The sequence below is a fragment of the Lepidochelys olivacea genome, assembly GCF_965140295.1.
Source record: "Lepidochelys olivacea isolate rLepOli2 genome assembly, chromosome: 11".
NCBI lineage: Eukaryota > Metazoa > Chordata > Testudines > Cheloniidae > Lepidochelys > Lepidochelys olivacea.
The window spans coordinates 41,540,337-41,556,205 of NC_140421.1; the positions used below are offsets into that span (position 1 = coordinate 41,540,337).

The window sequence follows — 15,869 nt, forward strand, 5'->3', positions numbered from 1 at the left end:
TGGCTGAATCATGTTATGGTTTGTCAAGGAGACAGTGCAAAATGCTAAGTAATGCCTGTCTAATTTAACATTCTAATATAAGTTTGCTGCATAGATTGCACTTCAGGTATTTAAAGGGACAAGTATTCCTCCCTGTGCTCTTAATAAACTTAAATGAAGATGCAAACAATGTTTAAACTAATTAAATTTGCACCATTTATGCTGTGTTTTTTTTGCTGTTTGCTAAGATTCAACAATAAAAATAGATTTTAAAATAATGCTAAGTATCCTCTAGCAGCTTTTTAAACTGTAGTTCTCAAGCACTTTGCAAAGGTAGATAAGTATCATTAGAGACATGTAATTTGCCTATGGTCACAAAGCAAGTTAATGGCAGATTCCTAGTCCTTACAATTTTAATTAGTCAATTTCATTTTTGTTTAGTTTATAGTTAGTTATTGCTTCTGGGTGTCATGCATTGCAGTGTTTGGGTTACAAACACTGCAGGACAATGTGAAGTGATTTATGGTCCAGAAGGTTTGTGTGAGGTGTAATTTTGCTGTCTTGCTGGCAGTGCAATAAGTTTGTAGAAACAGTTTGTGTCTGAACTTGTACCAGACTGTGTTTTCCGCTACCAGTGCTGAAGTTTTCTTCCTTCCTGCTTTTCCAGTTACAGGTCCTTGTCTGAGAACCATTGTGGTCTGTGTGGGCAGTGGTCCAGGAGAAGGTGCTTGGGTGCAAGAGGGTCTATAGCTATATTCAAAGACAGGTTTCAGAGTAACAGCCGTGTTAGTCTGTATTCGCAAAAAGAAAAGGAGGACTTGTGGCACCTTAGAGAGTAACCAATTTATTTGAGCATGAGCTTTCGTGAGCTACAGCCCACTTCATCGGATGCACTGCTTTTCTCCTGCTATTCCAGTCTTTGAATAGTTGTAGCTCTAGTTCTTCTATTCTTTGGACTCTTGGTTAGTTTCTATTATTAAGTTTTGGAATTTGACAGGGTCCAAGATTTCTTGGAGTAGTGATAAAGATCAGGGATCAGTGCTGATATTATTAGATCTATCGTTTGTTGATCATGAGATGTTGTTGACTCACCTATGGACATTAGCAGAAATACCCGAGGTTGCTCTTTGATGGTTTTGTTCTTTTCTTGCTGGTAATCTCAAATGCCACGTTTAACTCCAATAAATACAGCATGTTGTTGTTTGTTTTTTTTACAAAGATGGACTGGACTAGGTCATGGGGAAAATATGATTCAGTGGATTTTATTTTATTTCTTCCTAATTTGAGTCACGTTCCCAACCTTGAAATCTGACGGTGTAAATTATGACCCCTCCTCATTCCTTTATTTGATTCTGCTTTTGTATTGCTGAGTTTCCAAATCCTTATTCATTCATAAATTGAGCTAAGCTAATAATTGATTCTTCAATTCAATGACTGAACTGAAAAATCTGAAAAAAAGAATCTGGTTAGTTTAAAACAAAAACTGTTTTATGTATGTATGTATGTATGTATGTATTTACTGGTTTCTCTCTCCAAAACAAAAAATTAGACCATATCAAACATGCCTTTGATCCTACTACAAATATACATTGTGTAGAAAATAAGGGGGGAAATGCCCAGAATTTACATTGGATAGATTTATTTTTTAAAAGTAGAAAGTGTGTATAATTTGACCCAACTCTTTTGACAAATGTTTTAGTCTTATCAATGGGAGAAAAATATACAAACCCAATTTCATTTTATTAATTTACCTTTGCAAGGGCTTGTTGTAAGATATAACCATAATTAAAGTTGAACTTGCAATGTTTTCCACCTCTATGGAAGTGACTGAAATAGTTTTTGATTAGTGGGCCTGTGTGACTAGATCACTTACCTCCCTTAACTTCTAGTCATGTGCTTGCCTCCGTTTCCCCACTCTGGTTGACTTGCCGTCTCGCTTAGTAGTCCTTCAGCTCTCAGCACTAGTGGATTACTGAGGTGAGTTAGCCCTTTGGAAGAGTCTACCATCTGGAGTTAACAAACAGACGTCCAACACAACAAAACAGACATTCATCAACCTTTCACTGGGTCTGCTGCCTTACTCCAGGCTCAGTAGCCCTTCTGCCCCTCATCGAAGGGGGTTTCTGGATACCTTAGTAACATTGTAAGGAATCCATACCCTCCCTCTACTCTGGGTCCAAGGCTAGGCACTCTGTGGTAAGTAGAGATGGTCCAGCAACTTTGATCCCTTGCTACACTTCCCTGGACCTTTCTTTCCCACACTTTCCTGAGCCTCCTAATGCTTCCTACCACCCCTCCAACTTATTGTAGGAGAATCTTCCTGTTCCCTGTGCTTAGGGTAGGTAGGTCTTTCTCTCTCTCTGCTGGCCAAAGTCTGCTGGCCAAAGGAGCTGAGCTGGTACGAGAGGAAGGAGATGTGTAAGTTGGTGATAGTATAGGCCAGCAGCAAATTACTAGCTTCTGTGGAGTAAGTAGGGAGCAGGGAGGCAATTGTGTCTCCCTGAGTCAGCAGCATGCTGTCCCTTCTGTGAGCCATGTCCTTGTGGTACAGTCTGGCCCTTAATCTTATACAGGACTCCCCCCAGATTCATCCCTGATATAACTTCAGATATCTGAGTCATTTAACTACCTGTCCTTACAAAACAAAGGATTTTCCTGCCACTTAGAGGTAGTTGCTGGGTCTCACTTATTTTTTTTCCTCATCCTTCTTCCATCATTTTCAGTCCTGGTGGCTTTCCTAATTTTGTATCTGTGTTTTTCTGAGATTTGCTTCCCATTTTTTATTCTTATCTTTCTTTCTCCTTTTTTCCTCATTCTCTTCATGCTTTTCTCCCATTTCTTTCCTCTTCTTCTCTCTCTCTCTCACTCTCTTTCTCCCAGTACCTTCTCCACTTCTTTGTCCTGTTTCAGGATTTTCTGTCCTCTTTCCTCTTCCCTTATTACTCTGACACCTTCTCATCTCTGGTGCTTCTACCACCCTTTTTACCAGAGGAATCCATTGATACCTAGACATATCTGTGTGCTCCTGTAAAGCAGAGAAGCTAAAATAAGATCTGGTCACTCTCTGCTCTCTGAACTGCAAAGCCCCTCCTCAGTGGGAATGTATCTTCTTCTCCATTCCCATTTCTCATCCTGTCTCATGTGAGTTTATCAGAGAAAGTAGCTAAGGGAAGAGACTGCCCTTGGAACTCAGAAGCCCCCTTTGTTTATTTCTTTACAACCAGTTCTGTGGGCTGAGAGGCAGAGTCCATCACGTGTAGCTGGAGCCTCTGTGTTTCCCCTGAAGCAATCTTGCACCTAAGCCTAGAAACATCACAATAGTGAGAGTTGGTGCCTAACTGCCTTTAGGCTTGGCTTTTGAACTCTTATGATGATCATTAAGCCCTTTGTTACATTTTAAAAACCCTAAAGAGTAAATAACTGTTTATACATCTTCACATTTCATGTAATTTGTTTTAAAGTGCTAACCACTAAAGTTCTTCTTTGGGATGCCTGTATGTGATTTCCATACTTTACTAGAAATCTTCCACACACATCCAGGAGCAGAGCTTGGCCCTAAGCATTGTTCCTTACATTGTTCATCCTTTTAGTTTTAATGAATTAATCATTTTTAAGCTTTTTTTTTCTTGTTTTTTTTTTATTTGTTTCATTTAAATTTTATTTTTCAGACACCTCTCATTGAACCTCACATTCCACTTCGTCCTGCTAAAACTATTACACAGGTAATGTGGACATAGATTAGACTTATTGTCACTATTTTAGTGTTCTTCACAATTGACCATTTGTGCAGAGGCTTTTATTTTATGGGAGTTTGGGTAGTATTTTTTCTTTTAGCAAGCTGTATAGTCAGATATTAAAAATGTTTAACATCCGTTCATTTTGTTCCCTTTATTCTTCATCTTCAACAAGGTGCCATCAGAAAAGATCCTCAGAGCTGGAAAGATTTTACGCAATGCAATTCTTTCCCGAGCACCTCATATGATAAGAGATCGTAAATATCATCTGAAGACTTACAGGTGTGTGTGAGCCGATTGCGTAAAGGTCTTGGATCTTTTACATTTATCATCCTCTGACTTGTGATTTATGTCTTACCATGCCTGCAGGTCTCAAAAGGTCTGAAATTATTCTGGGATGATATTTGTTTCTGGGTGTTATGCAGTGTTTAATGTGCTTGGTAAATCCTTTCTAGGTAATTTGACTGGAAATTGATTATGAATGAAGCATACATATAAAACCCCCATAAAAGTTAATCTTACGGTTAGCTGAAATATTTTACACATCAGGGTGAAAATATAGATTCAGGTCTTTTGGTGTGTCACTAAATAATGAATGAAAATCTCATTAAAACACTATGCTACTGTATTGATCCCAAAAGAGCTGCACCCATTTTGTTCAATGTGGAGTTCTGAAAGTTCACAAGGTGAAATGCGGTTCTCACATCATATAAATTCTCAGGTCTATTTGAAATTAAACTTTTCAGTTGATAGTCTGTCTTTCTAATCTTCCTTTTGGTGGCAGCACTGTCTTGCTGAAAGGGGACTTTTGTGACACTGGCAAGATAGGCGTTGAAAGTCTAGAACTATAAATGATTCTTCATTGTATTGTCTTGCTGGATTAAGAAACATTTGAGTAGCTTTACTGTTTAATATTTAATCTAAATGATTCATACATGATTCTGAGTATACAGAAAATGGTTTACAATCTCTAAGTACTTCCACTTTAGTTAATCAGTGTATCACTGATCTACTTTTTCAGAGAGATACTTTTCCACTAGATTTCAGTCTAAAAGTGACTGACATTAATTTGATGTATTATAAACCAGTGAGAAATTTGGAATACTTGTGTTTATCTGAATGGTTATATCAACATGAGTTTCTGAGGTTATAGTTCCTTATTTCAGAAAACTTATACGTGAGATATCTTGGCAGCATGCACAGTGCATGCAGGTCAGTGCTGTGGAAGCTCCTCCATACGACTCTGCCAATTTACCTTAAGCAAAAAACACCTGCTATTCTGTTCTTCTGCCTCTTGAATAAAGACTACCAGTGCTATAGAACTGTGTCAAAGTGAGTGCTGTTTATGTCATGGGGACAAATCTCTAAGATGAGAAATATTTTTTCTTGTGATTGAATTGGGATACACCTACAGCAAGTCTTCAAAAATAAGTCACTCTCTAACCTAAATACGAGCATTTCAGTAGCCCCATCACCTTCATATCTAGAAGCTGTACATGAACTGTAGAATAGTGAGATTTGTCCAGATGGACCAGACATTTTCTGTTTTGTATGTGGTTATTTATGAGCTTTTCTAGCTTTAATTATGCTGCTGGGGTTTCTTCTGCTCTGTTGCTTTATCTGTTGTTATGACAAAGAGTAGGCCTTTATATCTGAAGATAGTCAGAGCCAGGGTCTTTCTGATCTTCTTTGGGGGGGCTATTCCAGAGCCTTGGGACTGCTGTTGAGAAGGGTTTTCCTCCAGCACAGGAGCTTATACATGGGATGTGTCAGACATGATCTGTTAGATAATTACAGCTAGCATGGGGGGTCCTAGAGAAGAGTGTAAGGAAAATTCCTCAAAAGGCTTTTTAGCTCAATACCAGAAAATCCAGTAGTGATCAGAGAACTAATGCAGATTGTGGAGCACCATTTTAATAATCTCTCTTCAGCTTCTCCTGTTTGGGCTCCATTGGTTAGCCAAGTGCTTGAGGCCTAATATATCTGTCTTCACCAAGGGCCCTGCAAAATGTGAGACTGGCCCCATTCAAAGGCAACAAGTGCCCTTTATCAGCCAACTGTCTCATATTAAACTTGTTACATTTGATATCTACTGGAGTAAAGCATATTCCCCCCCCCCTTTTTTTTTAATGCCTGATAATTTGTAGAAAGCTTTCTTAGTCACTGTGTACATGGAGTTTGGAACTCTGTTCTGAGTGGGCCTTGAAATGCTGAGTTAGTTTGTTTCTCAGGAAAATTATAGAAAGATGTGGCTACAGTGTAAGATAAATCTGTGAAATTTACTGCTAAAAGAAATGTAGTAAGTGTAAAAAGAATTGGATATTTATGTGAATAAGAATAGTATCTAAAGTTACATTAACTAGGCTAAAAATTGTTGTTGCTGTTAATTAGCTAGTACCTCAAATGTGCATGGCTCTTCAATTTCCCCACTTGTAAAATGGGATCATAATACTGACCACCTTTGTAAAGTGCTTGGGAGATCTACTAATGAAAAGCACTGTATAAGAGTTAGGTGTTGTTATTATTTATTATTTACAGATATAAAAAAGATATAGTCCTTTACCAGTACATTATAACAATACTTCAGCATTGTTTTTTCTATAATGGGGTCTGACTAGTCCTGCTGATGCAGTTTGTTGATACTGCTACTCTTGACAGATACTTTAAGCAATCTCCTTTTACTGACCTGTTTTAATATGATTTTTTGACCCTCAGGCAATGTTGTGTAGGAACAGAACTGGTCGACTGGATGATGCAACAAAGTCCTTGTGTTCATTCACGAACACAGGCTGTGGGCATGTGGCAAGTATTGCTGGAGGAAGGTGTTCTGAACCATGGTAAGATAAACTTCTTTGTCAGATGCCAGCTAACATGTTGGAAATGCCTCCCATCAAAGTCTTTATGGGCCTCCTTCATGAAAAGAGAAGGGATTGTGATCCCATTAGGAACACAGCAGATTGCGTCTTAATTGATTAGGGTAAATTCAGCAGTGTTGACTGCAGCATTCCGCCAACATGTCTTTGTAACTCAGGGAAATGTTAAATTGCAATCTAATGGTGGCAGGAATTCTAATTATGTTATTAGTGTTTATTCACAGTTCACAGTTAGTGTGATTATATAGTCATCTTTGTATACACAGAAAAAAAACCCATGAGATGTGCTGGCACAATGACATTAAAGTAATGGATTTTAAATAGAGGTGGGCCTGAGCTACAGCATTGCGACCTGGATCCAGATGTTTCCAGGTGTTTGGATCCATGTTTTTGGGTTGGCCAGTTATAAGGACCACTTAAAAAATTTCAGATCTGGATCTCAAACATCCTAATGTTCAGATCTAGATTTTGGTTTGGGTTTATCTGTTTTTTTCCCCAGCCTTTACATATACCATTGTAGGTTATCTGTGGAAATGGATTTTTATACAACACCCTTCCCCTTCTTTAACATCACAAACCCTTTCAGATCAGGTTCAGTGTCCGAGGTTTTGTGTGTGCAAATCACTGAACTTCCAAACTGCACCTCCATCTACCTCCTTTGTCCCTTGCACTCCAGAGAGGATTCATCCCTGTAGGAGGGCAGAGTGTTTTCTCCACTGCCCTTCCCTGAGAGGGATTACAGCTCTAACTTCTGACAAGGGCTACACAGAACCTGCAGTGTTTGCTGCATGGATGCTATGAATCAGCACAGCACCTTACCACTCTAGCCATTCCCCCTGTTAAATCAGCATTTCCCACATTTGGAGTGGAACTGCCTGCTTGCTTGGAGGGGAGATTGTGGGTGCCTGTTTTCCCCCGTTGTAATGTTATCTTGGCAGACATTCTGCTCTCAGAGGCCTTCCACTAGTGTCTGTGCCAGTGAAATTGGCCCTGCCAATATACACAGTAGCCTTCAGGTTGTTAGAGTAGCTTAGAAGGAATTTAGATACTTCTTAGTATATTACCTTTAGGCCTTGGCCACACCAACTGGGTAAGGAAATCATATTAGAGGGTCTTGTTAGAACAGCTTTGTTTAAATAGAGTTGTTATTAATACAATTATTGGTCCAGTGTGGACAGTTTCACTTGAATGAATTGCTTTGGGAAAAAAAGGTGTGAGGGAAAGCTACAAATATAGAATCCTTTTAGAAAGCATTTGTAGTGCAAAATTAAGGAAAATTTCCTAGACCTGCAGTTTTGTACGAACTATTAACGTGTATCAGAAAGAATAAGGGCAATTCACTCTCTTGGTATTTCTCTGCCATTTTCTCTTACTTGTTAAACTATGATGTCTCTGCCCCACACCACATAATACACCATTTCTGTGAAGGTTCCTTTTTAATGAGGAGAGTTTAATACTGATACCTGATGTCAATGATGTTGCTTTCAGTGGATCAAGAACACCATTTCCAAGACAAATACTTGTTTTATCGATTTTTGGATGATGAGCATGAAGATGCCCCAATGCCAACTGAGGAAGAGAAGAAAGAATGTGATGAGGAGCTGCAGGATACTCTGCTTTTGCTATCTCAGATTGGTCCAGATGCCCATATGAGGATGATTCTCAGAAAACCGTAAGCAGATTAATAGGTTAATATTTTAGATCACTCTCAACACCCCTGAACTTTGCAACACAGTGGGGTTAAAATTTTGGCCCAAATATATAGCCAATTCCTGTGGTTCATGCCTCTGGCCTCTGAAAAAATCTTTATAATTCTGCAAGCCTTTTTCTCCATATAACAAGAGAAACTATGAGGGAGCTGTGGCATATTGATAGGCTTCCTTTTGTCTGATTACTCCATTTCAGCATCGGTCCATTGAAACTGTACAGAATGTAAAAGTGTCTTGTAAAATCCATCCAGTTTTAGCCCATATCACTGTTTATAAGTTGGGCTGCGAATTCAAGATGAGCAACCAGGTCTGTAAATAATCACTGTGTTCACCTCTGTGGGAAGTACAGCATGTCGAACTTTTATTTCTGCTGCCACTCTTCACAGGAATAAGAGAATATGCAATTTCAGAATACTGCTACGTTTAACGCTCTCAGAGCTGGTATGCCCCTCAGCTAGCTGTCAACCATTAAAAATAAACGGAATGTTAAGATATCAACACAGCAGATGGTTTCTTACCTGTAATGTTAAGTAGCAGTCGTTCAGCCAAATTCATCTGTGGTAGAACTTCATTGTCTTCACTAGAGTTATATCCGGGATTAATTTGGCTTATTGTGTTTACTAGCAAAATATTAAACTTTCCATGACTATGGTTTATGGATATGCTTTTTATTGTTATACAATCAATATATATTTTTAAATATTCTGAACCTGGGTCACATAAAGAGGTCTTGCCTTCATACCCACCAGGCTAAACTTCTGTTTCAAAACCATTGGTTCAGTCCATGTTTTTATTAATATACTCCAGGTACAGTGAAACCCTCACTAAGGTCCTCCTCCCGTAGGCAATGCTATCTTAAATACTCAATTTGTAGTGACCACAAAGCTTCCAATACAAAGTTTATTCAACCTTTATTTAAAGATCCCTTTATGAGGCACATGAATTTTGGTGACTGGTTATGATAGGTTTCATTGGCTTTTAAGTGCACTGAGAATAATTTTTTCAAGTGAACTTCTGATTTCATAAAGGTCAGTTCAAGAAAGATATGCACACAAGAGATCCTGCCTCCTTTGAGATCATTGGCAAAATTCTTTTTGCATTTGTGGGAACTGACCTGGGCCTATAATGTAGCATGACCGTTTTCCTCCTAAAAAATTGTGTGAATACGATAGAACTATTCGACAAAAGAGTCCTCTTGTTCTTATGCGGTGGGTTATATGGGCCCGTGGTGCCCGGGCTCCACCAATATTCAGAGCACGTGGGCCCGGCTCCACCAATGTTCAGGTCCAGGCCTCTCCCCCAGCCCCGTCCACCGGCCCCGCGCTCCTCCCGCAGAGTGTCCCTGCGCCCTCGGCAGCGGCTGGCTGCCACTCCCCGCGCTGTGCTCCCTCGCCAGCCACTGGCTGGCTCCTTTCACGCTGCGCCCACGCGCACTGCTCCACCACTCCAGCTACAAGGGAGCGGGGCGGGCTAAGGCAGCTGCTGCTGTCTGCGGAGGGAGGCAGCACACGTGACGTGATGGCAGCCCGCCGTCCCCCGCCCCCCGGGCGCTGACCCTTCACCAGTCAGGCCACTTGGTGACTGGGCGCATTGTCCTCTTCTCTCCTCTCCCCCATGCCCCCGGCGCTGGGCAGTGCGCACACAGCACTGCGGTAGGCTGGTGATGTGGGGTGAGTGTCTTGATTCTTGATTCAAAGACGCTTTTGTTATGCCCCATGCAGGTTCCGGGACGGCTGAGACAATGGTATTTGCTACTCCGCTGCCTCAGCCACCCTGGAACCTGCATGGGGCATATCAAAAACATCTTTGAATCAAGTGACGCTTTCCCCCAGAGCCGGGAGAGCTGCAGCGGCCAGGGCCCTGGGGCCCTTTTAAATCGCCCTGGCCCCTGGGCAATTGCCCCCTTTAGCACCCCTCTCGGCGAGCCTGGCTGGCTGGGACAGGAGCTCCGTGCTGCTCGTGGGGAGAGGGCTGGGGAGAGTCCTCCTCTGGCTCCAGTCCTGGGGCAGCCTGCCTGCATCCCCGACCCCACCCCAGAGTCCGCACCCCCGGCCATTGCTCTCACTCCCCCTGCTCCCCAACCCTCTGCCCTAGCCCTGAGCCCCCTCCCAAACCCTCATCCTCACCCCAGTCAGAGCCCTCATCCCCCCACACTCCAACCCTCTGCCCTAGCCTTAACCCCCCTCCCACACCCCAGAGCCCGTATGCCCCTGCATCCCCACACACCGTGCAATATAGGGAAACTGTTAAATGCTTACTGTTTCCAATCCATTTTTACATTATTTAAAAATATGTATATTGGCTTACAAGGCAGGTGTGTGGGGGCAGGACTTGGACCCTTTCTGGGCACCGCCAAAAATTATACAAACCTGGTGTGCATTGCTCTTGTTCTATTTCTGTTCTTCATCCTTTCCCTCCTCCTCCTCTCTTGTCTCTGTGTTGTCTGTTTAGAATGCTCTTTGGCACAGGGGCCAGTCTTATTATACGTATGTGAAGCAGTTAGCACAGTTTTGAGCACAACATGAATAACAACAATAAATGGTTAATAAAAATATTGAATTTCAAGAAGTATAAGCATTGAAATCAGATACTTGGTCTTGTAGAAGATGATTTCTAGTGTGACAGTACTTTAAAATAGATAGCTTCCATTTTTGTTAATGCTGGAGGTCACTACTGCACTGAAAATCAAAGGAGCTTTCCCTGTGTCACACACTAAAGGAAAGCCAAGCCATGAGCCCGATGCTTCTGCAAACCTATCTAGGGTCAGTGAAACTCAGCATTTTTCACTCATGGAGTTTTCCTATCTGTTTTCCATGGAGATGGGGAGCAGAACTCCTCAAATCCATGAATAGATGGGAGTTGACCTATCAAACTCAGGGACTACCTGAGAATGGTGGAGACCAGAACCATCTCTGCTATTGACACATTCTTTTGCACCACTTCCTAGCCCCTCACCACCTGATGGTTGCATGGCTTCTGTAGAAGTGTTCCCATGGACTACGATGATTACGTGCCCACCAAATCCTTCTGCATATGGTGGCTTTCACTGGACTCAGCACAACCGATATAAGTTAATACTGACAAGATCAGTGATAATTATCACCCTAACTCCTTCCAGACAGTTCAGAGGAGGGTAGGGGAATGTTGCTGGGGATAGTGTCTGTTCCGCCTCCATATGTCCTCTCTTCACCTCCACAGGCCAGAGCCCCTAGGAAAATCCTCTAAGGATATTCCATGAGGTGTTGAGAACAGAGAGAACATATTTCATATTTTCAGCCTACGGTACCATATTAGCAACTGTTATACAGCTCACTTTTCGTACATTACATTTACTGGAAGTTGGGCATCCTGTCCGTACTAAGATGTATCAATGCCTTTGAAACCTCAGTGGATCCTCAAAGGCCTAGCAGTATTCATTAGACAGCACGACACCTGCCAGGAGTTCAAGGATATGTCAGGGCCTCAGGGACATTGGCTCTGCGTCAACGTGAGCAGGACCCCCAATTTGCAAACCAACACAGCTGCTTTTATAATAGTCACCATTTCCGGAGAGGTTGCAAAGCTCAGATAATTACCAGGAAACAAATTAGACAATATTCTTTGATGAGACAATTACTTTGAGAATTTGATTGTATAATGAAGTTGTTGCCTTGAAAGGTACTTTCTATTGTTCGCAGTCTGCAACTCTCTAGTAAAAAGTGTCGCTTGTTTTGACAGCTAACTTAAAAAATTCTCTGTTTATTACATTAACTGCAGCATTTTAACTGTCAAACTATGAAAGAATGTTCTATAGTTTAAAAAACAGAATAGAGCTTCAGGGAAATTTTTGACAGGCTCTTGTTGCTATTGGTATTTGAAAAAAACACACATACATTGTGAATGTGAAATTAGCTTTTTCTGAAGCTGGAAACATAGCTCCCTGCTATCTCACAATGCCTGCTATCACAGGTGGAGACCTGTAGTAGGTTCTTGGGAAAATATTTTAGGTCTAACATAGCTCTAACTTGCAAGCTCTTCAATCCTTCAGTATGAGAATGACATCCTGAAACTGTTGGGTTTTTTTCTTTATATTTTTTAGTTTGTGTTTAATATGTTTAGCTGTAGCATGAATGATGGTAGGACCTAATTAAACATGGTATAAATATAGTATAAAGCCAGACACTAATGACAGAAGTCTGTCTATAAGGTGAAAAATGAGCCTTAGATGTAGTATTTAACTTAGGAGATGATACAGTAATATATATTCTCTTTTGCAGTCTTATACTCTAAGTTGTAGTATGTTAGCAGCATGACTCTTAAAACAATAAATCTATGCTACAGATTTCTTCTCAGTATTCATAAGTACACGTGATCACTAATAAACTCTCTGTGTCCCGGGGACCTTACCTTGGCTCACACTTTTAAAAATATGGTGGGTATGCATCATGTTATAGAAAGGAAAATAAAAGTATAGTGTACAAGGAAAATAGAAGAGGACACAATATATAGCAAAATAAATGTAGTAATTGCTAACAACCATTTATATAGCACCATGAATGTACTCTCTTACCCCAGAAAAATTTGATTCTAATGCCAAATTCAGCCTGGTTTTAAGTGGACACAACTATAGTGATTTTTTTCCTTAAAGGCCATATTCTGATTCTGTATAAGCCAATGGGATTTTTCACTATTAGCTTGAAATCAATCAAAAATTAGCACTGAGATAAAATTCAGATATTTTTCTGCCTTCCCCCTTACTGAGGTTTGCATGATAATACAAGATAAATATGTGATAAAATGGAATTTAAGGAAATTGTCCAGGAGCCTTGAATCAAGAAGACAGATTTAAATGGCTTTCTTTCATAATATGGTGAGAAACATACACACACACACACACACATATATTAGTGACAGCTAAAAGTAACCTATTGTCTTGCTTTCACTGTGAGGGCATACCACGGAAAGATTCAATATTTAGAATCATTACGGAAAAGATATGAACCTTTATGAAATCTGTGTTCATTTTAGCTGCCACTGTAATGTGTTTATATGTTTATATTTGTGTAAAATAAAGTTATACTGGCCCTCAGCTAGTCCCAACTCAGTTTTTATCATCTCAAAGTTTGGGATCAGAGGTGTAATAAAAATAGTAAGTGACCTTTCCAGCACATACATGGTTTCTTGATGGTTAAGCAAATTCTGTATTTTTGTCCACATTCTAGTAAAGAGAAGCTCAGTGTCTCTGACCTTGATAAATTCCCCAAACAGTGAACAGTATTTATTGATCACTTAATATCACCTGAGGTCTCCCATCCATTAATGAGTAGTCTGGTTCTCTATCTATCCCCATTTATTATCCTGTATGTAACCAGGCATTGCTGCTAGAATGCATCTCCTGCAGAAACTAGGTCTTTACACAGCAGGATCCTACAAATCTATATCAGTGGGGCACCACACAGGTTTAACTGAAGCAGTGATGCCTAATATCTCTCCATGTGACATCTGGAGAAGCAGAAATAAAGACTGGGTACATCCACTATAGATTTCCACTCCTCCCCATGTCATGGGTGATAGTCTGAGTAATGCTAAAGGAAGACAAATGAACCCATTGACAGAAGAATATATCTGTTTCTCAGAAGAGATCTCATGCAATTGGACATAATCGTTATTTTTTAATTGAGGTACTGTATATCTTTTCTCATTTATCCAGACATGTAGCTTTGTACACATCAAGTGTGATTAATACTATTGCTTACTTAAAGAATATATCGGTTTTAACTGTTAAAGCCTTACCTCATGTTGTCTTATTATGGCAGAAGAATACACAGTGAAAGACACTATATACTAGCTTAGGATACAGAGCTTGTTTTACTGAAGAGGGCACATTGGGCTGAGTTATACTCTCACTTATACTGATGCATCTCCACTGAACCAAGTGGGGGCTTCACTCTTGTACTTGAGAGCAAAATTTTGACCAATTGTTTACAGTAACTGCAACGGGAAAGTGAACATTTTAAGCGTCACTAGAAGGCAGAGCAGTACCAAATCAATTTCTGTTATTCCCTGTACAATTTATTCTGTTCTGTGTAAGAAAAGCATAATTCCATCCATGCTATCTTTATGCTAAGGTGTCCTTCCATCTGTATAATAATAATAAGTACATGCCATTCGTAAATGTAGAACAAATGAAAAATTTAGCTTGCCTGGCAAACAAGAGAGGTCTATTTATCTTATATTTTGTATGATCTCTTCACTACTACTTTTTACCAGTAGACATCTCCAACCAATTCCTTTTTAGGAAAAAATGAAATACCCTAACTCCAGAGTGAAAAGATTGCTAGGTGCTGCAACAAATCTCTCCCCATCTCTCTCATAAATGATTTAGTTAGTCTGTTGCTCCAACAGGTGATTAGACCTAGAACTTACAGAGCAATATATTCATTTTTAATGTGGTTCTCTGACCCTCTAGATACTGGCATCTCCTGTTGTACTGAATATTTTTTGGAAAAGTTTCTTTCAAAAAGCACCATTGTTACATATCTTAGAGGGCTGTTCAAAGATTCAACTGTATTGTTAACACTTTGGATGTCATATGTAGCAGAAAGCTAGAGTTAAGGACCCTGCACTAAACTGTTTTCAATACTGGTGTGGAAAACTTCTCTGCGGCTCCTGCCATCTAGACCAAGCTTTCTGTATCTCCCTACCTTCCTCCCATTTTTCAAACCTAATCTTAAAACCTTGCTTTCCTCCCCTGCTTATACCTTCTGATTGCTCCCTCCCTCTGATGTTGGCCCTATGATTGAATAATTTATTTGCCACGAAATGTATTTGTATCACTGCTTTCTGTGATTTATACCATATACTGTGGAATTATTTGGTGCTGTAAAGCAGTGATCCTCAACCAGGGGAATGTATAACCTTTGGGGTACACAGAGGTCTCCATCTAGGTCAGTATTTCTCAATGTGGGGGTTGTGACCCCTGGGAGGGGGTCACGGGATTGGTTTAAGGAGGTTGCAAATGCAGGGCTAGTGTTAGGGGGTAGCAAGCAGGGCAATTGCTGGGGCCTCATGCCACAGGGGGCTGCTTGAAACTATTACATGCTTCAGCCCCAGGCGACGGAGCTCAGGCTTCAGACAGGCTGACAAGTGAAAAACAGGCTCAAGTATCACACTGAAATGTAAGTACAATGTATTCCAATCGATTTATTTTCTAACTATATGGTAAGATGAGAAAGTAAGCAATTTCTCAGCCATTGTGTGCTGTAACAGTTTGGAATTTTTATGTCTGATTTTGTAAGCAAGTAGTTTTTAAATGAGGTGAAACTTGGGGTATGCAGGACAAATCAGACTTCTGAAAGGAGTACAGTAGTCTGGAAAGGTTGAGAACCACTGCTCCAAAGTGTTTGTGAAACAGTTTTTGTGCCATATTTGTCTGTGGTGTAACTCCATTGGCCTCAGTGGAGTTACATCACAGAGGAATGGTCCTGTACAAAATAAGGTTGTGGTGCACATTTAAACTTAAGAGGTTCTGGTGAGGGGAAAGGAGTTGGAATATACTCAGAGGTCCCTACAGCCCTTAATCATAGTCAATTTAA

General features: G+C 40.4%; 1 protein-coding gene across 2 annotated transcripts in view; it reads left to right on the forward strand.

Moving 5' to 3' along the window:
- The window catches only part of RAPGEF4 (Rap guanine nucleotide exchange factor 4), a 227,684-nt gene that overhangs the window by 145,093 nt on the left and 66,722 nt on the right, over nt 1-15,869 (forward strand). The window contains exons 7-10 of one of the 2 annotated variants that reach the window (XM_084643984.1): nt 3,648-3,701; nt 3,889-3,995; nt 6,429-6,550; nt 8,075-8,258. In XM_084643984.1, coding sequence (XP_084500110.1) covers nt 3,648-3,701; nt 3,889-3,995; nt 6,429-6,550; nt 8,075-8,258 — 467 coding nt within the window. The remainder of the gene's footprint in view (nt 1-3,647; nt 3,702-3,888; nt 3,996-6,428; nt 6,551-8,074; nt 8,259-15,869) is intronic. The other variant, XM_084643985.1, reaches the window with a different exon arrangement.